Source organism: Bombina bombina, chromosome 7, assembly GCF_027579735.1.
Source record: "Bombina bombina isolate aBomBom1 chromosome 7, aBomBom1.pri, whole genome shotgun sequence".
NCBI lineage: Eukaryota > Metazoa > Chordata > Amphibia > Anura > Bombinatoridae > Bombina > Bombina bombina.
Window position 1 is genome coordinate 600,917,619 of NC_069505.1, and position 25,149 is coordinate 600,942,767.

General features: G+C 37.6%; 1 protein-coding gene across 1 annotated transcript; it reads right to left on the minus strand.

Moving 5' to 3' along the window:
• Positions 1-8,172: 8,172 nt before the first annotated feature.
• On the minus strand, positions 8,173-24,830 carry LOC128636668 (olfactory receptor 13F1-like). The gene is made up of 2 exons (XM_053689659.1): positions 24,737-24,830; positions 8,173-9,113 (listed from the first exon to the last, which is right to left on the minus strand). The coding sequence occupies exons 1-2, from the start codon at positions 24,828-24,830 to the stop codon at positions 8,173-8,175; spliced, it is 1,035 nt and encodes a 344-aa protein (XP_053545634.1).
• Positions 24,831-25,149: the final 319 nt, after the last annotated feature.

Consider the following 25,149-nt stretch of genomic DNA (forward strand, 5'->3'; position numbering starts at 1 on the left):
TAGTGTTCACATTCATATAAAATGTAACTGCCTTGCCCATATGGACATAGATCTACGTCATGTGGTACAAAGTCCATTGTACCGCAAAACATACATCTATGTCCATAATGCTGGAAGCCCAACAGTCAGTTGACAACTGAGACTTGCTGCTTGTGAACTTCCAGCATCTGCTTTCATATGGTAGCAGAGCACCATGAGTGCTCCATTACCAATGAAGACAGATTGCCAGATTGTTACCGACAGCAACACTGTATGTGCCACTTTCTGTAACCATCTCTGTTGGTTCCAGTTGAAAGTGTGGGAGGGAAGGCAGGAGGTGGGTGGTTGGCCCAGTGGTAGAGGAGGGAGGTAGGGTTTTGACCCTACATTACGGGAAATAAGTTTGGATGGGAGAGAAAGAAATGGGTCGCTACACTACAGAAAAAAATAAATCAGAGGAGCGGAGGCCCAACAAAATTATAGTGGGGAGGGGGGGAGAGGGGACCATTACACTATAGAAAACCATTATTAATAAATACAAATTTTCTATAGAAACATAGATATTCACGGCAGATAAGAGCCATAGGCCCAGCAAGTCTGCCCGATATTACCTAACAGTATAAACTTATCTAGTTAGTAGGATAGCCTTATGCTTGTCCCAGGCATTTTTAAAGTCCCCCACAGTGTTTGTCATTACTACCTCTTGAGGAAGTTTTTTTTCCATAAATCAATCACCCTTTCTGTAAAGAAGATTCCTCAAATTACTCCTGAATCTACTACCCTTCAGCTTGAGATCATGACCCCTTGTTCTTGAATTTTCAATTTTATGTAAAATACCCACATCCTCAGTTTTACTAAGCCCATAAACTGGGTTCTGACAGACAGCTGACTGTACCTAGGATGACTGTTACTAGTGGGAGAAGGCTTAGAAAGATGTTTGGAAGGGATCACAGAGGTCGGAAGGGTGAGGAGGAATCCCTTCACTGCAGAGAAAAATAAAATAAAATAAAAAAGTAAAAAAAAACATAATGGCAGACTGTGTATACCAGTACCTAAGTTGGTGGTGACCAGTTGCGGGAGTAGGTTCAGAGAGCTGTTTGGGAGAAATAAGGGGGTGGGAGGGTAATGCCTACACTACAGAAAAAGTTAACCTAACAAGCTAATTGATTAACCCCTTCAGGGACAATAATTTCAGAAGTGTAGTGCAAAGCTGTAATTAGCTGCCTTCTAATTGCCAAAAAACGATGGCAAAGCCATGTATGTCTGCTGTTTGTGATCAAAGGGGACCACGGGGAAGCTTATATAGCTATTTGTATGATGACTGCAGTAGTTGTGTGTAAATAAGTTTAGTGTGAAACCTAAAGTTAGTGAAAAAGTTAACAATTTTTTATATGATTATATATGTCGGCCAAATGGTGGCATCAAATATACCAAAATGGGACTAGATTAATATCTTGGGTTGGGGTGTCAGGAAAAATAATTTGTATCCAATATAGTAAATATTCGCACTCACTGCACTTGTGTTAATTGTGATATGTATTATAGTGACGTTTCGGAGCAACACTTTCCCTGAAGAAGGGGCATTGTTGCTCTGAAACGTCACTATAATAAATATCACAATTGACACAAGTCCAATCTATAGAAAATATTAAGGTAATTTACTAGTTTGAAAGCGTTAACTTTATCGAACATATATGGTAAGCAATACTCTTAAAACCATAGTGGTAACAAGTGGATCGTAACAATATAGCTATCGATTGACTCATTTAGCCGTTAAGGTGTAAAACCAGAAAGCACCAAGTGATTTAACTTGCAGCATAACGTATAGATGACTAGCAAGAGTTATTAAGCTATAACTGTGGATAAGGGGAACGTAATTACACAACCAACGGTTGGCTCATTTTGTAAAAGCATAAGCAAAGTGTTGTGTACCTTAGTATCATTGCACATACGTGAGCGCTGTATCTACAGAAGTACCTGTATACCTAAAAAGTAGCTGCCATAATTGTTAAATCAATTTATAGAAAACATTTACATAATTTACATGTCTGAAAGAGTTAACTTTATTACGTATATATGGTGAGCAATACTCTTTAAGCCATAGTGGTAACAAGTGGATCGTAATAATACAGCTAACGTTTGGCTCATTTAGCAGATAAGGTGTAAAATATGAAAGCACAAAGGGATTTAACTTACTGTTTAATGTATAAATGACAAACAGGTATTATTAAGCCGTAGCGGTGGATAAAGTGAAAGTAACCACACAGCTAATGTTTGGCTCATTTAGCCGGGTAACGATACATAATAATATAAGCCCCATTGGGCAACAATTGAGGTAACTTTTACCATAATAAAAAATAAACTTGGCATAGTAACACTGAGGTTTACCAAGGTAAAGTCATAAGGATAACAGGCTATACTTGCTCAAACAGTGAATTATTACATCTGCAAACCCATATAAGCACCACAGAGTGCAACACCAGACCTGCTAACTAATGGCAATTATAAAGGGCATATTTTAAAATAAAGGAATAACAATATTGTGTTCTATACGACATACAATAGATAAACAAGTAATCAACTTATTAGCAACGATATGTAACCTAGAAACTAAGTAGTATCAGAACTTTAGATACTTACTCTATAAAAACAGTGAATATCAGTGAATCGTTTGCTCTTGTTTTTCAAGCTGACAGACAGAATCTAGCATTGTTTGTTTTAGCCTACATAATACATTAACATGAAGCAGTAAGAGAACCACAACACAATATCGTTCCAGTTGTAACAGATTAGATATAGCCCAGCCTATGAATTAAGGTCCATTTCAAGTACAATTAACAACACTAACACTTATAAGCAATCTTTTAGGCAGTATTAATCCAGTGTATGGAAACACCAAATATCCTATTCAGGAAAAAAGTAAAACAAAACTTACAACTAAAGTACTCTGTAATTACGCCAGAACCATAAGGCTCACTCTCATAACAGAGTACTGTACATGCTATTGGTCACCAGCAAAGGAATAATAATAGATTCCTAATTAAACCCATTCATATATTTATACTAACATATTAGTACAGGGAGATGTGGTTTTAAATCTAAGTGGGCAGCAGAAACACACTACTATTTGCTGTCGTTTTATTGATATAAAATAAAAGTTATTTTTTACTGTTCTTTCAGTATCTTTACTAGAAACTTGATCCAATATTAATTATAGTGCATATAAGCATACTTTTCGGAAATACTCACTACATAGTGAGTTATGTCTCCTTAGTTAAAATGAATGTTGTAACAGTTGTTGCTTATTGTATGTATATACTTCTGACTTAAAGGTTCTATTTTAAACGATTCTAACAATGTAGAATCACAGAGTCTCGCATTAAAATCAATGCATATATCTGATAAATTGTCTATGTCTAAAAGATATCACGTAATAACAAATTACAAAACAAATTTATAATGATGTCCACAAGGGGTTAATTGAACCTTCAAAGACGATCACATCATCAACCCAAAAGGAAAGGGTTAATATCAAAATCCTCACAGAGGATCAATGATGTTGGTTATTGAAAATATATTACATATGTTATTGAGTGAAATGTTGTTAAAGATAATCCTCATGTCATAATTAAAGTATAAAACATTGGTGACTATTTCAATATTCAAATGGTTTAGAAAATTTGAAAACGCATAGATATTTCACTTGTTTGTGAATAAACTAATATGTAATTAATATACGAAGGTACAAAATGATATATCAATATCAGTGATCATATTTATATTGGTCAAAAACATGATGTTTGATTTTAAAAACTTTAAAGGGACACTGTACTCAAAAATTTTCTTTCGTGATTCACATAGAGCATGCATTTTTAAGCAACTTTCTAATTTACTCCTATTATCAAATTTTCTTCATTCTCTTGGTATGTTTATTTGAAAAGCAAAAATGTAAGCTTAGATGCCGGCCCATTTTTGGTGAACAACCTGGGTTGTCCTTGCTGATTGGTCAGCACCGATAAAAAAGTGCTGTCCATGGTCCTGAAGCAAACATTTGCTGGCTCCTTAGCTGAGGTGCCTTCTTTTTCAAATAAAGATAGCAAGAGAACGAATTAAAATTGATAATAGAAGTAAATTAGAAAGTTGCTTAAAATTGCATGCTCTATCTAAATCATGAAAGAAAAAATTTGGGTTCAGTGTCCCTTTAAGTATGTGTGTATGAACGCTAGAATGGGCTTAATCATTGTATGATTGGTAAGTGTGGCCAGATTGTTACTAATTGTAATTTTCTATAAAGCAGATTGGATGAAAATTGTGTGATTTGTATTAAGAATAACTAGTGGGAGCTAGCTGTTCAATATTAATACATATATGTCCTTCTCAAATGGTGTGGCAAAAAACAACACCATGTGCTAGATCATTTCCCAACTACACGAATTTGGAAGAAAGGGTCAACACAAGGTGCTGACCCTGCCACATAATGGCATAATAATAATTGAATAACTATAATTAATTTGTATAGAATTTATAAGCCCAATCAAAAATAGTGGGCATATATATCAGACTTCTTGTTAACCCCTATATAGTGCAGGTTTCTGTGATGTAAAAAAAATTAGACAAAGATAAATAATTTCAAAACTTTTTCCACCTTTAATGTGACCTATAAACTGTACAACTCAATTAAAAAACAAACTGAAATGTTTTAGGTAGAGGGAAGAAAAAATATAAAAATAAAATAATATGGTTGCATAAGTGTGCACACCCTTAAACTAATACTTTGTTGAAGCACCTTTTGATTTTATTACAGCACTCAGTCTTTTTGGGTATGAGTCTATCAGCATGGCACATTTTGACTTGGCAAGATTTGCCCACTCTTCTTTGCAAAAACACTCCAAATCTGTCAGATTGCGAGGGCATCTCCTGTGCACAGCCCACTTAAGATCACCCCACAGGTCTGGGCCATTCCAAAACTTTAATCTTCTTCTGGTGAAGCCATTCCTTTGTTGATTTGGATGTATGCTTTGGGTCGTTGTCATGCTGAAAGATGAAGTTCCTCTTCATGTTCAGCTTTCTAGCAGAAGCCTGAAGGTTTTGTGCCAATATTGACTGGTATTTGGAACTGCTCATAATTCCCTCTAGCTTAACTAAGGCCCCAGTTCCAGCTGAAGAAAAACAGCCCCAAAGCATGATGCTGCCACCATCATGCTTCACTGTGGGTATGGTGTTCTTTTGGTGATGTGCAGTGTTGTTTTTGCACCAAACATATTGTTTGGAATTATGTCCAAAAAGTTCTACCTTGGTTTCATCAGACCATAACACCTTTTTCCACATGCTTTTGGGAGACTTCAGATGTGTTTTTGCAAAATGTAACCTGGCTTGGATGTTTTTCTTCGTAAGAAAAGGCTTTCGTCTTGCCACTCTACCCCATAGCCCAGACATATGAAGAATACGTGAGATTGTTGTCACATGTACCACACAGCCAGTACTTGCCAGATATTCCTGCAGCTTCTTTAATGTTGCTGTAGGCCTCTTGGTAGCCTACCATACCAGTTTTCTTCTCGTCTTTTCATCAATTTTGGAGGGACGTCCAGTTCTTGGTAATGTCACTGTTGTGCCATATTATTTTCTCCACTTGATGATGACTGTCTTCACTGTGTTCCATGGTATATCTAATGCCTTGGAAATTCTTTTGTACCCTTCTCCTGACTGATACCTTTTAACAATGAGATCCCTCTGATGCGTTGGAAGCTCTCTGTGGACCATGGTTTTTGCTGTGGGATGCGACTAAGAAAATTTCAGGAAAGACCTACTAGAGCAGCTGAACTTTATTTGGGGTTAATCAGAGGCACTTTAAACGATGGCAGGTTTGTACTGACTCCTATTTAACATGATTTTGAATGTGATTGCTTAATTCTGAACACAGCTACATCCCCAGTTATAAGAGGGTGTGCACACTTATGCAACCACATTATTTTAGTTGCTTTTTTTTCTTCCCTCCACCTAAAAGATTTCATTTGTTTTTCAATTGAGTTGTACAGTTTATAGGTCACATTAAAGGTGGAAAAAGTTATGAAATGATTTATCTTTGTCTCATTTTTTTACATCACAGAAACCTGACATTTTAACAGGGGTGTGTAGACTTTTTATATCCACTGTACATCTGGTAAGCACATTTACCACCGTTAAATATCACATTATATAAGATGGATTTCACTATGAGGCGCTCTCTTTCTACTCTTACATTCCTTTAGATCGCCCTGCACACCGGGTTCAAGAGGAGCTGCCCTGCCATACATTAAGGATACTATCCATCACAAAAGATCCTGCATGTGGGACTTGCAGAAACATTTATTACTAACCACCTTCTGGTAACATTTGGATATCATATCCCCTTCCTTTAGTGCGCCTCTTTATGGTTCCCTCCTGGGATCTTTTTCTTTATATATAATCTTTTGGTACAAAAGCACTCTCACTGAACTGGTCAGGTAGGCACCAGGGTCCAAAATGAGAATAATATATTAACAGGAAATAAGCACTCTCTGGTTTTGAAAAACAAATAGTATATTTTACTAGCGTGACGTTTTGAGGTATTCACCCCTTCCTCAGACAAATACAAAGTGAACAATGAAAATATTTATACACATACAGAGTAAAAAAAAAACTCCCCCCATTAGTGCAACAATCACATACAGAGCCACCTGATTGGTGGTTAAGGACACACCCTCAATCACATACAGGTGTGTAACATAGATTAGTTAATTAGAATGCCTAATGCCTAATGCCAGGACGTACTTGAAAACGAGAGAAATCTCAATGTATCCTTCCTGGTAAAATATTTTATAAATAAATAAATAAATAATAGTTTTCGTAGGTAAATTAAAAAAACAAACAAACACTATTTCTGTTTAAATGTACTTTGGGAGATTTTTTCCTTCTTTTCCTATTCTTAAAGGGACATGAAATATTTGGAATAATGATTATGAAAATCTACCTGTACTGAGTATATGGGGGTAGGGCTGCCATATTGCTGCTTTAAGTAGGAAATGTATGAAAAATACATAAGTCAGAGTTTTTAGAATAGAACATTAATCAAACATTTCTTTAAACAGCCCCTGACATATGCATTTTTAATACGTGTCCTCCCTTAAAGCGGCAATATGGCAACATTAACATGGGGGCTCCACACACACACACACACAAATAAAATGTGTGTCCAGTCCAGTCTGACAAACAGTTTGTCCTGTCTTAACAATGATCAGTTCATTGTGGTAAAGAGTTTGCCCTATCCTTCTTATGATCAGTCTATCATTACTACTTAGTGTGTTTAAGGAGATATGAGACTAGACTGCACCACAGACTCAGAAATGATGATGAAGTATAAATATTATTTAAAAACAAAAACAAGGTATAAACAATAGTGCTATACAACCAACATTTTTCTAATAAGGACAATAACTCCTAACACTACAATACTTACTGGAATCAGAACTGAGATGGACAGTCCTGTCCTTTTCCTGACCTGTCCATTCTGACCTAGAGTCTGCCCTACCCTGACTAGGAACAGTACATCCTGAAAAAATAAGCTGTTCCTGTCTTGCCTGTCACTTGTCCATTTTTGAAACATTTTTTGATCCAGCCCTGTCTATCACTTATTCATCATTAATAAGAGCTTTTGCTGTCCTGTCGGTGACCAGGACATCCTAAGAGCTTTTGCTGTCTTTTCTGTGATCCACTCATCCTCACTAAGAGCTTGTCCTGTTCTTCAGTTTTTAACCTGACTTGTACCTGACTTCAGTTTCTGTCAAGTTTAATTCCTCTTCTAAGATTCATTACAAACTATGAGATTGCCAAATTATTTGTATACAATATTGCTTAGTCCTGTTGTACTTCCAAGTTTCTTACTACAAAGTTGCAAAGTCCTGTAGTTGCTTACCTGGTCCATTACCAATTATGATATTGATTTTGTCTTTGGTTCATTCAAATGAATGCCTTTCCATTTGGTTCCATACCTAAATATGCCACTAATAGCAGAACAGAATACATAACTTTACAATTAGATAACACAGTCAACATTACCTTTATCATATAACAGATGTATTTAAATATAACAAAATATCCATTCTTTCATGTTTGCTTGAAATATGAGGATAGAGAATTACATTTAAAAGCACATTTTATCATTGATAGTATTATCCTTTATTTAAGTTTTTTAAATAAACTTTTGAAGGCTCTTAAAACATCTTTATTTCTCAAGCTATACACTAGTGGATTTACCATGGGAACCACTCCGATGTAAAGCATGGATAGCAGTTTGTCTATTTCCATTGAGTTTTTGGATTTGGGTTTTAAGTTTAATGCCATAGATGTTCCATAGAAAAGTATAACAACTGTGAGATGGGAGGAACAGCTGGAGAAGGTCTTGCTTCTTCCGTGTGATGATTTGATTTTTAAAATGGTAGCTATAATAAAAATATAGGAGGTCAGTATAAGAAAAAATGGAGACCAACCTAGTACTATGGCTTCAACAAAAATAAATATAATGATATATGTGATGTCACTGCAGGAGAGCTTTAGAAATATTGTTATATCACAGAAGAAATTGTTGATTTGTTCATCACAGAAGGATAAATTAGATACCAATAAAGAGAAAATGATTGCATTTAGGAAACCAAAACACCAAGAAACGGCGATTAGTAGGGCACACAACTTTCTGTTCATGATGAGAGCATAGTGCAAAGGGGAACAAATAGCTAGATAGCGGTCGTAAGCCATGAAGGTCAGCAGATAAAACTCGGTATCAATACAGCATACAAAAAGAAATATCTGTGCAATACAGCCTGAAAAAGAAATACTGGTGTTACCTGAGATGGTGATGTCCAACAGCTTTGGCAAAAAAGTAGAGACGTACAGACAATCCTGAACAGCCAGATTACACAAAAAGACATACATAGGCGTGTGTAGGTGGGACACCAGACATACAAGTGTGACAATAAGCAGGTTTCCCAGTACAGACATTAGATACATGAGTAAAATCCCAATACAAACCAAAAGCTGCACTTTTTCAGAGATCAAAAATGCCTTTAGATGGAACTCTCTTGTTGATGTAATGTTCTTAATAGTTTCACTAGGAATGTTTCCTTGGGAAGGAAAAAAAAATTGAAAATAATATTTTTTTTACATTTCTTTGAAAGAAATTCATATATCTGTCATGCATAGAAAAACTCTATAAAGATAACATGTTATATATATATATATATAAATATAGTATTATTATCATTAATTTGTATAGCGCTGGGCACAAATATAGGAGTAAACAATGACAAGGATTTGGATAAAAAACTAATATGTAACAGATTAAACAAATCTAGCACAGGAGGAAGAGGGTCCTGCTCATGAGAGCTTACAGTCTACAGGTTTAGGGTGCAGAGGCATAAGGTTTAGGGTAGCTTGGATTGTAGTTGAAGCAGTGAGTCAGGCAGCTCAAGAATTATAATAGGTAGGATGAAAAACAGAGGAGAGGTGGTAAACTCTAAATAGGTATGTTTTCATGGAGCGTCTGAAACGAAACAAGGTTGGATACAGTCTTATGGAGCGGGATAGAGAGTTCCAGAGGACAGGAGCAGCGTGTGAAAAGTCTTGGAGGCGGGAGTGGGATGAAGAGATAATTGGAGTGGAGAGACGTAGGTCAGAGGTTGAATGAAGAGAACAGTAAATAGACAGATAGACACACAGACCGATACATTGATAGACAGATTGATAGATGATATATAGATGACAGATAGATAGATATGGATAGATGATAGATAGATGATAGATGAAAGATAGATAGATATAGATATAGACAAATAAATGATAGATAGATATAGATATAGACAGTTAGATGATATATAGATGACAGATAGATAGATAGATAGATATAGATAGGTGATAGATAGATATAGACATATAGATGATAGATAGATGATAAATAGATATAGATAGATGATAGATGATAGATAGATAGCTATAGATAGATAGATAGATAGATAGATATAGATAGATAGATTAGATAGATGGGTAGATAGATTTATTTTTTGGATGAAAGGGATTTTTTAATTTAATTCAGCTAGATTACAAATTTAGACGTTGGTTTTTGACGCTGAAAATATGGCATTTTCAGCGTTAAAACAGCAACGCAGCTATTACGAGTCTTGTCGGTATAGGTGTACCGCAAGCCTTTTAGCCTGTAACGCAACATCAGTACCGCACTCCTAAAAATGACTCTTTTTAATGGGACTTCCATATCGCTGTGTATTACAAGTTTTCCTGGGGGGCTAAAAAGCGAGCGGTACACCCTATACCGACAAGATCTTTACTGCCATCTAAGACCAGCAGTTATGAGTTTTACCCCACAAAGCTGTTACATAAAACTCATAACTAAAGTCTTAAAATGTACACTAACACCCATAAACTACCTATTAACCGCCAAACCGAGGCGCTCCCACATTGCAAACATTATAATAACATTTATTAACCCCTATTCCGCCGCTCCCTGACATCGTTACCACTATATTAAAGTTATTAACCCCTAAACCACCACCCTCCCGCATCGCAAACACTATTTAAATATTATTAACCCCTAATCTGCCGTCCGCCACACCGCCACTATAATAAACCTATTAACCCCTAAACCTCAAGCCCCCCACAACGAAGTATACTAAAATAAACTAATAACCCCTAAATCTAACGACGGCCTAACTTTATATTAAAATTACAATTTCCCTATCTTAAATTAAATTAAAGCTTACCTGTCAAATTAAAAAAGCTAAGTTTAAACTAACAATTAAACTAATATAATTCCTAAACTAAAATTAAATTAACTACCAATTAAATAAAACTAAACTACACATTAAAAAAATCCTAACACTACTCTAAAAATTACAAAGTATCTAATTACAAAAAAATACTTAATTACAAAAAATAACAAACACTAAATTACAAAAAATAACAAACGAAATTATCAAAAATAAAAAAGAACTACACCTAATCTAATAGCCCTATCAAAATAAAAAAGCCCACCCAAAATAAAAAAAAACCCTAGCCTACAATAAACCACCAATAGCCCTTAAAAGGGCCTTTTGTAGGAAATTGCCCTAGGTTTAACAGCTCTATTACCTTTAAAAGAAATAGAAAACCCACCACCCAACCAACCCCCCAAAATAAAAAACCTATCTAAAACACCTAAGCTAACCATTGCCCTGAAAGGGGCATTTGTAAGGGCATTGCCCTTAAAAGGGCATTTAGCTCTATTACATTTCCCTTAAAAGGGCATTTAGCTCTATTTAGTAAGCCCAAACCCTAAACTAAAAAAACCCCCTAAAACCTAAGACTAACCACCGACCATCCACTTACAGTTTTTGAAGTCCCGATTGAAGGATCTTCATCCAGGCGGTGAGAAGCCTTCATCCAGACGGCTTCTTCTATCTTCATCCAGGCCGCAAAGTCCTCATCCAGGCGGCGAGAAGTCTTCATCCAGGCGGCCTCTTCTATCTTCATCCAGGCGGCCTCTTCTATCTTCATCCAGGCGGCATCTTCTATCTTGATCCCGGCGGCGTGGACTGGGTCCATCCTAAAGACATCCGGCGCGGAGCATCCTCTGTATACGGTCGCTGTTGTATACTGGATCTTCAATGCAAGGGACGTGATTCAAGATGGCGTCCCTTGCATTCCTATTTGCTGAAAAATTTGATTCAGCCAATAGGAATTAGAGCTTCTAAAATCCTATTGTCTGCTCCAATCAGCCAATAGGATTTGAGCAGCTCTCATTCTATTGGCTGTTCCACGCTGGATGTCTTCAGGATGGACCTGCTCCACGCCGCCGGGATCAAGATAGAAGATGCCGCCTGGATGAAAACTTCTCGCCGCATAGATGAGGACTTCGCCACCTGGATGAAGATAGAAAAGGCCCCCTGGATGAAGACTTCTCGCCGCCTGGATGAAGATCCTTCAAGCGGGCCTTAAAAATCTGTAAGTGGATCGTCGGTGGTTAGAGTTAGGTTTTTTAAGGGTTTTTTGGGTGTTTTTTTTTTTTTAGTTTAGGGTTTGGGCTTACTAAATAGAGCTAAATGCCCTTTTAAGGGCAATGCAATAGAGCTAAATGCTCTTTTAAGGGCAATGCCCATACAAATGCCCTTTTCAGGGCAATGGTTATCTTAGGTTTTATTATATAGGTATTTTTTATTTTGGGGGGTTGGTTGGGTGGTGGGTTTTACTATTGGGGGGGTCTTTGTATTTTTTTTAAAGCTAATAGAGCTGTTAAAATTAGGGCAATGCCCTGCAAAAGGCCCTTTTAATGGCTATTGGTAGTTTATTGTAGGCTAGTTTTTTTTTTATTTTGATAGGTCTATTAGATAAGGTGTAATTCTTTTTTATTTTTGATAATTTGTTTGTTATTTTTTGTAATGGTTTTTTTTTCGCTTTGGGATGGGTTTTTATTTTTAGATTACGGCTTGGGCATTTCACAATAGAGCTAAATGCCATTTTAAGGGCAATGCCCATACAAATGCCCTTTTCAGGGCAATGGTTAGCTTAGGTTTAAAAATTTTTTTTTTGTGGGTTTGGGGGTGGGGGTTTGTATACTGTTAGGGGGTGTTTTTTTTTAAAGAAAAAGAGCTGTTAAACTTAGGGCAATGCCCTACAAAAAGGCCCTTTTACGGGCTCTTGGTAGTTTATTCTAGATTAGGCTTTTTTATTTTGGGGTGTTTTTTTTTTAGGCAGGTTAGGTTTTATTTCACAGGCAAGTTTGTATTTATTTTAACTAGGTAGTTATTAAAAAGTTAATAACTATTTACTAACTAGTCTACCTAGTTAAAATAAATACAAACTTACATGTGAAATAAAAAAAAAAACTAAGCTAGCTACAATATAATTATTAGTTATATTGTAGCTAGCTTAGGTTTTATTTCACAGGTAAGTATGTATTTAGTTTTAAATAGGAATGATTTAGTTAATAATTGTAACTTTAATTTAGCTGTATTTTAGTTATGTTAAAGTTAGGGGGTGTTAGGGTCAGGGTTAGGTTTAGGGTTAAGGTTAGGTTTAGGGTTATTCTTAGGGTTACGTTAGGGTTTTGTTTAGGGGTTAATGTAGTTTAATTTAGCTTGTTGCGATGTGGGGGGCTGGTGGTTTAGGGGTTAATAGATGTATTTAGTGTAGTGATGTGGGAGGCCAGAGGTTTAGGGGTTAATAACTTTAGTATAGTGGCAGTGACATCGGGAGTGGCAGATTAGGGGTTAATAATTTTATTTAGGTGGGGGCGATATTGGGAGCAGCATCTTAGGGGTTAGTAACTGTATATTGGATGGCGTCACTGTTGGGGGTGGCAGATTAGCGGTTACTAACATTATGTAGGCGGCGGCGATGTTGGGGGCGGCAGATTAGGGGTGCTTAGACCTGGGGTTTATGTTAGGGTGTTAGGTTTAAACATAACTTTTTTTTCCCATAGACATCAATGGGGCTGTGTTACGGAGCTTTTCATTCCGCTATCACAGGTGTTAGGTTTTATTTTTGCCCGCTCTCCCCATTGATGTCTATGGGGAAATCGTGCACGAGCACGTCAAAGCAGCGCTTGTTTTCTGTGCGGTATGGAGCTCAATGTAACCATATCGCCCGCACAAGCCGGCTTTTTCAAAACTTGTAATGGCAGCGCTATAGAAGTTGAAATAACGCCGCTTTTGTTGCGGTCATTAAAATCCCTATAGCGCTCAAAACTCGTAATCTAGCTGTTTATTTTTTATCTTGAAACAGGAAATAGATTTTTGTGCACTGGTCTGTAGTATAGAAGCTCACTGGTTGGTAAAAAAAACTCCCACAGCTCACTGGGGGGCAGTGACACAGCCAACAAGCATAAGAATAAAAACAAAATGGAAAATTAATTTTTTGTGACCCCCCCAAACAAAACAAATTCTAATGCAAATTACAATGCCCTTTTTTAGATTCAACCAAGAAAAAATGACTTTGACTTCCCATTAAGGGCCAGGTTACGTGTGGCACCTTAACAGTAATGCGCAAGTGATATCGGGTTTAGATAATGGGGCCTAGTTATCAAGCCGTCAACCTCAAATACGCTGGAATTCTGCAGCGTATTTGTGGCGAAGCTGATTCGCCTTAGTTATCAAAGGTTAGAGACCGGCAAAAGTAGAATTTTGTGACGTAAGCTTCGATCCGCCGGACTCAGTCCGACACAGATCGATTCTTACGTCACTCCAGATGTTCCGCACACAAGTGCGGCACAATCTGACTACTTTTGCTAGTTATCAAAAAACTAGCAGGTACGCTCGGCACTTTTACGGCCCAGCGTACCTGGTTTTCAAACCGCCACCCTGGAGGTGGCGGATCCCATAGGAATCAATGGGAGTCTGACCATAGCGAAAGTACAAGTTCGCTGCTGCCAGACATCCCATTGATTCCTATGGGAGCTGTCTACACCTAACACCCTAACATGTACCCCGAGTCTAAACACCACTAATCTGTCCCCCCTACACCGCCGCAACTAAATAAAGTTATTACCCCCTAAACCGCCGCTCCCGGAGCATTTATTATTTATGAACCCCTATCCTGCCCCCCACTACACCGCCGCCACTGTAATAAAATTATTAACCCCTAAACCTAAGTCTAACACTAACCCTAAATATTAATTAAATAAATCTAAATAATATTTCTATTATGAACTAAATTAATCCTATTTAAAACTAAATACTTACCTTTAAAATAAACCCTAATATAGCTACAATATAAATAATAATTACATTGTAGCTATCTTAGGATTTATTTTTATTTTACAGGTAACTTTCAATTTATTTTAACTAGGTACAATAGCTATTAAATAGTTATTAACTATTTAATAGCTTACCTAGATAAAATAAAGAGAAATTAACCTGTAAAATAAAAACTAACCTAAGTTACAATTACACCTAACACTACACTATACTTAAATAAATTATTCCTATTTAAAACTAAATACTTACCTGTAAAATAAACCCTAAGATAGCTACAATATAATTAATAATTACATTGTAGCTATCTTAGGATTTATATTTATTTTACAGGTAACTTTGTATTTATTTTAGCTAGTTAGAATAGTTATTAAATAGTTATTAACTATTTAATAACTACCTAGCTAAAAGAAATACAAAATTACCTGTAAAATAAATCCTAACCTAAGTTACAATTAAACCTAACACTACACTATCATTAAATTAATTAAATAAATTAACTACAAATAACTGCAATTAAATACAATTACATAAACTAACTAAAGTACAAAAAATAAAAAAAGCTAAGTTACAAAAAATAAAAAAAATAAGTTACAAACATTTTAAAAATATTACAACAATTTTAAGCTACTTACACCTAATCTAAGCCCCCTAATAAAATAACAAACCCCCCCAAATTAAAAAAATGCCCTACCCTATTCTAAATTAAAAAAGTTCAAAGCTCTTTTACCTTACCAGCCCTTTAAAGGACCTTTTGTGGGGCATGCCCCAAAGAATTCAGCTCTTTTGCCTGTAAAAGAAAAATACAACCCCCCCAACATTAAAACCCACCACCCACATACCCCTAATCTAACCCAACCCCCCCCCTTAAAATAACCTAACACTAATCCCCTGAAGATCATCCTACCTTGAGTCGTCTTCACTCAGCCGAGCAGCGATGGAACCGAAGTGGAGGCCCGGAGCGGAAGAAGTTATCCTCCAAGCGGCGCTGAAGAAATCTTCCATCCGATGAAGTGATCCTCCAAGCGGCGCTGAAGAAGTCTTCCATCCGGGCGATGTCATCTTCCAAGAGGTGCTGAAGAAGTCTTCTATCCGGGCGATGTCATCTTCCAAGCGGGGTCTTCAATCTTCATCCCGCCGACGAGGAACATCCTTCTTCTTTACCGACGACTGAAGGCTCCTTTAAGGGACGTCATCCAAGATGGTGTCCCTTCAATTCCGATTGGCTGATAGGATTCTATCAGCCAATCGGAATTAAGGTAGGAAAAATCTGATTGGCTGATTGAATCAGCCAATCAGATTCAAGTTCAATCCGATTGGCTGATCCAATCAGATTGAGCTCGCATTCTATTGGCTGTTCCGATCAGCCAATAGAATGCGAGCTCAATCTGATTGGCTGATTGGATCAGCCAATCGGATTGAACTTGAATCTGATTGGCTGATTCAATCAGCCAATCAGATTTTTCCTACCTTAATTCCGATTGGCTGATAGAATCCTATCAGCCAATCGGAATTGAAGGGACGCCATCTTGGATGAAGTCCCTTAAAGGAGCCTTCATTCATCGGTAGTCCGTCGGTAAAGAAGGATGTTCCTCGTCGGCGGGATGAAGATTGAAGACCCCGCTTGGAAGATGACATCGCCCGGATAGAAGACTTCTTCAGCGCCTCTTGGAAGATGACATCGCCCGGATGGAAGACTTCTTCAGCGCCGCTTGGAGGATAACTTCATCGGATGGAAGATTTCTACAGCGCCGCTTGGAGGATAACTTCTTCCGCTCTGGGCCTCCTCTTCAGTTCCATCGCTGCTCGGCTGAGTGAAGACGACTCAAGGTAGGATGATCTTCAGGGGATTAGTGTTAGGTTATTTTAAGGGGGGTTTGGGTTAGATTAGGGGTATGTGGGTGGTGGGTTTTAATGTTGGGGGGGTTGTATTTTTTTTTTACAGGCAAAAGAGCTGAATTCTTTGGGGCATGCCCCACAAAAGGTCCTTTTAAGGGCTGGTAAGGTAAAAGAGCTTTGAACTTTTTTAATTTAGAATAGGGTAGGGCATTTTTTTAATTTAGGGGGGTTTGTTATTTTATTAGGGGGCTTAGATTAGGTGTAAGTAGCTTAAAATTGTTGTAATATTTTTAAAATGTTTGTAACTTATTTTTTTTATTTTTTGTAACTTAGCTTTTTTTATTTTTTGTACTTTAGTTAGTTTATGTAATTGTATTTAATTGCAGTTATTTGTAGTTAATTTATTTAATTAATTTAATGATAGTGTAGTGTTAGGTTTTAATTGTAACTTAGGTTAGGATTTATTTTACAGGTAATTTTGTATTTCTTTTAGCTAGGTAGTTATTAAATAGTTAATAACTATTTAATAACTATTCTAACTAGCTAAAATAAATACAAAGTTACCTGTAAAATAAATATAAATCCTAAGATAGCTACAATGTAATTATTAATTATATTGTAGCTATCTTAGGGTTTATTTTACAGGTAAGTATTTAGTTTTAAATAGGAATAATTTATTTAAGTATAGTGTAGTGTTAGGTGTAATTGTAACTTAGGTTAGTTTTTATTTTACAGGTTAATTTCTCTTTATTTTAGCTAGGTAGCTATTAAATAGTTAATAACTATTTAATAGCTATTGTACCTAGTTAAAATAAATTGAAAGTTACCTGTAAAATAAAAATAAATCCTAAGATAGCTACAATATAATTATTATTTATATTGTAGCTATATTAGGGTTTATTTTAAAGGTAAGTATTTAGTTTTAAATAGGATTAATTTAGTTCATAATAGAAATATTATTTAGATTTATTTAATTAATATTTAAGTTAGGGGGGTGTTAGGGTTAGTGTTAGACTTAGGTTTAGGGGTTAATAATTTTATTACAGTGGCGGCGGTGTAGTGGGGGACAGGATAGGGGTTAATACATTTATTATAGGTGGCGACGGTGTAGGGGGGGGCAGGATAGGGGTTAATAAATTTAATATAGGTTGCGGCGGGTTCAGGGAGCGGCGGTTTAGGGGTTAAACTATTTAGTTGCGGCGAAGTGCGGGATCAGCAGGATAGGGGTTAATAACTTTATTATAGAGGGCGACGGTATAGGGGGGGGCAGGATAGGGGTTACTAGGTATAATGTAGGTGGCAGCGGTGTCCGGGAGCGGCGGTTTAGGGGTTAATACATTTATAAGTGTTGCGGCAGGGTCTAGGAGCGGCGGTTTAGGGGTTACTAACTTTATTGAGTTGCGGGAGGCTCCGGGGGCGCCGGTATAGGGGGTAGAACAGTGTAGTTAGTGTGGGTGCTTAGTGACAGGCTAGCAAGAAAGCTGTAAAAAAGCCGAAGAGCAGCGAGATCGGATGAGTGATAACTCTCACAGCCCGCTGCTCATCGCCCCGTACTTGGTGCGCGGCTTTTTGACAGCTTTTTTGATAACTTAGGCAAATTTTTGCAGGTCCGCGGCGGCGATGTGAGGCGAGCTTAGGCGGGCGTATTGGGCCGGCGAAGGCAGGAAAAGTAGACACGTTGATAACTAGGCCCCAATGTGTCCTATCTAGTTTGTTAAAATCAATCATTTGATTATTATAAGCTTGTAAAAGGCAGATAAACCATTTTGACACAATTACCATCAGCATTTTTTATTGTGTATCAGAATTTAGTGCCTAGGGCGGTAAAAAAACATAATATTAGGAATGTGCAATAGTTTGCGTGCGAGTGATGTCAGGTTTTCACGTTTGTGCGCAGGTTAAATTTCACTTGTCTTGAAAGTAAATGTGATCGCCTGAGTGCAATTCAAGTTAATGTTGTCGGGTTAGCACGTCCTCTCCGCTGTGGTTAACAGTTTTGCGAAACACACAAAACACATCAAAAATACATTACTAAGTACAGTTACACTCATATTAACACTGTCTAATAAAAATTATTTTAAAAAAATATTGCACACAAAAGTTATAAGGGCTCAAAGATATGAGATATTGGGTGTTGGAAAAAATAGATGTCTAAAGATGGATATGTATGTGTATATATATATATATATATATATACAGTATATATATATATGACACAAGTATTCTGTTGGAAAAAAATATATAATTAAATTTGGATTTAACTTATGCCTTCTATTTAAATTACAGAACATTTCACCAGAAGGCAAATGAGACCTAGATTGGAGAAATATCCCAGGCTTTTCAGGAGGTCTAAGAAACGGAGCAAGTCCAATGAATAAGATTAAATGACAAGACCATCATGTCAATTGTGAAGTACCAGCCATGTAAAAAGCCTGAGGAAGGTTGGTAGCTGCATGAAAGATGTACGTACAGAGTTACAAAAGTGGCATCTTTTATCCATGTAGCGCACCCCTGTACGTGGATTCACAACCCTTTCCCTGTCATCCACGCAAAATAATCAAACACTTTTGGATGCCTGATTAACCATTCTATGAAGAGGTTTAATCTGAACATTAAAAAAAGACAATTGTGAGGCGATTCTATTTCATGCCACCACATTCATCCTGAGAGAGAACTTTTGTTTGACTATGAGGTTTCAAAGCAATCCTTTCATGGAGAGGGTGCAAACCTTGAATGGCTCCATGACTGACTTTACTCAACTGACTTGCAGTATTTTATATCCCATGTTGGACTTTAATGGACTAAATGTATTTTCCATGATGTGTTTTTATGTCTTGCCTTTATTAGTTGTTTATTGCTTTAATATATGCAGTTCAAAATTCTGTGGTATTCATAGAGGCCATTATATTCATCATTTAGTGCATTGTCTATAGGAATTGGAGATAATTGAACACTTTTAAGGCCCATATCACTCAACTGAACGTAATGTATGCTTAATTTAACCTTATGCTTTGTCATTTACTTTTATTAATTTGAACATGTTGTATAATAAAGACCTTTGAATTGATTTTTAATCTCTATCGGCTAAATTTAGAGTTCTGCGGCCAAAGGGGTGCGTTAGCTACGCATGCTTTTTTTTCCCCGCACCTTTTAAATACCGCTGGTATTTAGAGTTCACAGAAGGGCTGCGTTAGGCTCCAAAAAAGGGAGCGTAGAGCATATTTACCGCCACTGCAACTCTAAATACCAGCGGTGCTTACGGACGCGGCCAGCTTCAAAAACGTGCTCGTGCACGATTCCCCCATAGGAAACAATGGGGCTGTTTGAGCTGAAAAAAAAACCTAACACCTGCAAAAAAGCAGCGTTCAGCTCCTAACGCAGCCCCATTGTTTCCTATGGGGAAACACTTCCTAAGTCTGCACCTAACACCCTAACATGAACCCCGAGTCTAAACACCCCTAGCCTTACACTTATTAACCCCTAATCTTCTGTCCCCGCTATCGCTGACCCCTGCATATTATTATTAACCCCTAATCTGCCGCTCCGTACACCGCCGCAGCCTACATTATCCCTATGTACCCCTAATCTGCTGCCCATAACACCGCCGACCCCTATATTATATTTATTAACCCCTAATATGCCGCCCCCGCTATCGCTGACCCCTGCATATTATTATTAACCCCTAATCTGCCGCTCCGTACACCGTCGCAACCTACGTTATCCCTATGTACCCCTAATCTGCTGCCCCTAACACCGCCGACCCCTATATTATATTTATTAACCCCTAATCTGCCGCCCCCAACGTCGCCTCCACCTACCTACACTTATTAACCCCTAATCTGCCGACCGGAGCTCGCCGCTACTCTAATAAATGTATTAACCCCTAAAGCTAAGTCTAAACCTAACACTAACACCCCCCTAACTTAAATATAATTTAAATCTAACGAAATAAATTAACTCTTATTAAATAAATCAATCCTATTTAAAGCTAAATACTTACCTGTAAAATAAACCCTAATATAGCTACAATATAAATTATAATTATATTGTAGCTATTTTAGGATTAATATTTATTTTACAGGCAACTTTGTAATTATTTTAACCAGGTACAATAGCTATTAAATAGTTAATAACTATTTAATAGTTACCTAGTTAAAATAATTACAAAATTACCTGTAAAATAAATCCTAACCTAAGTTACAATTAAACCTAACACTACACTATCAATAAATTAATTAAATAAAATACCTACAATTAAACCTAACACTACACTATCAATAAATTAATTAAATACAATACCTACAAATAAATACAATGAAATAAACTAACTAAAGTACAAAAAATAAAAAAGAACTAAGTTACAAAAAATAAAAAAATATTTACAAACATTAGAAAAATATTACAACAATTTTAAACTAATTACACCTACTCTAAGCCCCCTAATAAAATAACAAAGCCCCCCAAAATAAAAAAATGCCCTTCCCTATTCTAAAATTAAAATAGAAAAGCTCTTTTACCTTACCAGCCCTTAAAAGGGCCCTTTGCGGGGCATGCCCCAAAGAATTCAGCTCTTTTGCCTGTAAAAAAAAAAACATACAATACCCCCCCCCAACATTACAACCCACCACCCACATACCCCTAATCTAACCCAAACCCCCCTTAAATAAACCTAACACTAAGCCCCTGAAGATCTCCCTACCTTGTCTTCACCACACTGGGTCCCGATCTGTCCAGAAGAGCCTCCAAAATCTTCATCCAAGCCCAAGCGGGGGCTGAAGAGTGACGTCCATCCTCCAGCTGAAGTCTGGATCCAAGCGGCGGCTAAAGAATTCCATCTTCGGGCAGAAGTCTTCATCCTATCCGGGCAGAAGAGTCGATCCGGACCGGCAAACATCTTCATCCAAGCCGCATCTTCTATGTTTTTCCATCCGATGACGAACGGCTCCATCTTGAAGATCTCCGGCGCGGATCCATCCTCTTCTTGCGACGTCCTAAGTCCGAATGAAGGTTCCTTTAAATGACGTCATCCAAGATGGCGTCCCTCGAATTCCGATTGGCTGATAGGATTCTATCAGCCAATCGGAATTAAGGTAGGACAATTCTGATTGGCTGATGGAATCAGCCAATCAGATTCAAGTTCAATCCGATTGGCTGATCCGATCAGCCAATCAGATTGAGCTCGCATTTTATTGGCTGATCGGAACAGCCAATCGGATTGAACTTGAATCTGATTGGCTGATTCCATCAGCCAATCAAAATTGTCCTACCTTAATTCCGATTGGCTGATAGAATCCTATCAGCCAATCGGAATTTGAGGGACGCCATCTTGGAGTCGTCGGTGAAGATGGATGTTCCGCGTCGGCGGGATGACCATGGATCCAGAAGAAAGAAGATTGAAGATGCCGCTTGATAGAAGACTTCAGCCCGATCATGGACCTCTTCAGCTCCCGCTTGGATGAAGACTTCAGTCGGATCATGCACATCTTCAGCCCCCCGCTTGGGCTTGGATCAAGACATCGGAGGCTCTTCTGGATCGATCGGTGAACCCGGCGTGGTGAAGACAAGGTAGGAAGATCTTCAGGGGCTTAGTGTTAGGTTTATTTAAGGGGGGTTTGGGTTAGATTAGGGGTATGTGGGTGGTGGGTTGTAATATTGGGGGGGGGTATTGTATGTTTTCTTTTTACAGGCAAAAGAGCTGAATTCTTTGGGGCATGCCCCGCAAAGGGCCCTTTTCAGGGCTGGTAAGGTAAAAAGAGCTTTTCTATTTTAATTTTAGAATAGGGTAGGGTATTTTTTTATTTTGGGGGGCTTTGTTATTTTATTAGGGGGCTTAGAGTAGGTGTAATTAGTTTATATATATATATAAATATAAATACAAATACAACACACAGAGAAAGTCCAACACTCGCTTACAAGCTCTCAGCTAAGATTAAAAACAAAACTGGAAGAGTTAGTTACCGCATCTGGCCAAATGGGACAAGCCCAGGAACCATGTCAAGGTCTCTTCCAAAACCTGGGTCCCTAATGCAGCCATACAAATGCCAGCTCTCAATCAAACAAACTGGGAGCTAGTCAGGGTTCACAGACTTATGTAATCTCCCTAGACCTATACAAAACACGGAAGGGGACTGCACTCTCAGACTGGACTGGGTACACATCCTATGACCCTGCAACATGCTCAGTCCTGGGTGCTATAGCACTCTCAGGAAGCTGTGCTTTCTCCAGAGTCACAGGCAGTTAACTCCAGACCAGCCTGGGTGCAAGGCCCATAGGGAAAATTACAAAATAAATTAATCTTTTAATCTTAGCTGAGAACTTGTAAGTGAGTGCTGGACTTTCTCTGTGTGTTGTATTAATTTATTTTGTAATTTTCCCTATGGGCCTTGCACCCAGGCTGGTCTGGGGTTAACTGTCTGTGGCTCTGGAGACAGCACAGCTTCCTGAGAGTGCTATAGCACCTAGGACTGAGCATGTTGCAGGGTCATGAGATGTGTACACGGTCCAGTTTGAGAGTGCAGTCCCCTTCAGTGTTTTGTATATGTCTAGGGTGATTACATAAGTCTGTGAACCCTGACTTGTTCCCAGTTTGTTTGATTGAGAGCTTGCATTTGTATGGCTGTATTAGGGACCCAGGTTTTGAAAGAGACCTTGACGTGGTACCTGGGCTTGTCCCATTTGGCCAGATGCGGTAACTAACTCTTCCAGTTTTGCTTTTAATCTTAGCTGAAAGCTTGTAAGCGAGTGCTAGACTTTCTCTGTGTGTTGTATTAATTTATTTTGTATTTTCCCTATGGGCCTTGCACCCAGGCTGGTCTGGGGTTAACTGCCTGTGACTCTGGAGACAGCACAGCTTCCTGAGAGTGCTATAGCACCAAGGGCTGAGCATGTTGTAGGGTCATTGGATGTGTACCCAGTCCAGTCTGAGAGTGCAGTCCCCTTCCGTGTTTTGTAAATATATATATATGTGTATATATATGTGTGTGTGTACAGATGTATTTATGTATTTATATGTGTATATATGTATTTACAGACATAAATACATATGTATACATATATAGACATATGTATATATAAGTGCATTGGAGCCCTTTGCAGTTAAGTAGATGAAAGCATGTAAAACATATTTATGCAATATTCATATTTAATAAAGTATATAATGTTTATTTACAGTAAATCTTTCACATTCCAATGTTCTGCACATAGCAGAATATGTTCTAAGTATTACTAAATATTATTTATTTCTCTATATATCTGTATATATCTATACCTATATATAATCATGTATATATATATATATATATATATATATATATATATATATACACACACAGTGGGGCAAAAAAGTATTTAGTCAGCCACCAATTGTGCAAGCTCTCCCACTTAAGAAGTTGAGAGAGGCCTGTAATTTTCATCATAGGTATACCTCAACTATGAGAGACAAAATGTGGAAACAAATCCAGACAATCACATTGTCTGATTTGGAGAGAATTTATTTGCAAATTATGGTAGAAAATAAGTATTTGGTCAGCTACAAACAAGCAAGATTTCTGGCTCTCATAGACCTGCATCTTCTTCTTTAAGAGGCTCCTCTGTCCTCCACTCATTACCTGTATTAATGTCAGGGTTCTGCTGCAGGCTCTGCTGCAAATTAGTGTTTCACCAATCACACACCTGTTCTCCCTATTTAATCACCAGAGTTGCTAGCAATCATTGCTTAGTATTTTGTTTCTCAACCGTGAGGGACTCTGAGCCTCTATTTGTCTCAAATTATTAACTGCCTACTGCTTTATTCCTACCTACAGATTGATTCTGGGAACTACTTGTGCTTGGGAATAACTTAACTCAGCTCCACTTGGTTTCTCCCTAACAGCCGGATTGTGAACATTTCTATAGGAACCGGAGCCTTTTCTTTCAAGTTGGATATTGCAGAGACAATTCTCCTTAAAACAACTTTTATCGTGGCAAGGTACTTACTATTGTATATTCAGTTTACTGTCTCCATGTTTATTTCTCATCTCTGACACATTCGCAGCTGCTGTTGCGGTGACTGACGTCACACGCCATCTGTACGCACAGTCAGTTCTCACGCTCTCTGGCCTTAGCGCTGCAGCTGCTACCGACCCTCAGTGTTCCCTGGACGCAGGAGTCTGTCACACCACATTACTCACTGTCCACTGGCTGCAGGAGTTTGACAAACCACCTAGCATTTCCCTTACAAGTCGACATCTGCTCTCCTAAAGGTTGTGAGTACTTTAATGCCATACTTTGACTGTTTTCTGTTGCCGTATTTGGAAACTTGATACATACAGATAAATAAGAGACTTTACTTTTGGTTTGAGTATCCGCTCTTTATGTTTGTAAGCCTTGTCACTACTACTTGAGATGAATCACCAGTGAATGAGTATTATAGCAGCTCAAATAATACTCATCCTAACGAATCTGTATTACTAAAAATAACCTTACACTAATCCTCAAAGATAACATTTACAGTATAGTTGTTATCTTGAACCAATAGTGTTACAAATACATGTTTATAGAAGGGACTGTTAGTATTTCTTAACTAAAGAATTCTATTAGTTAG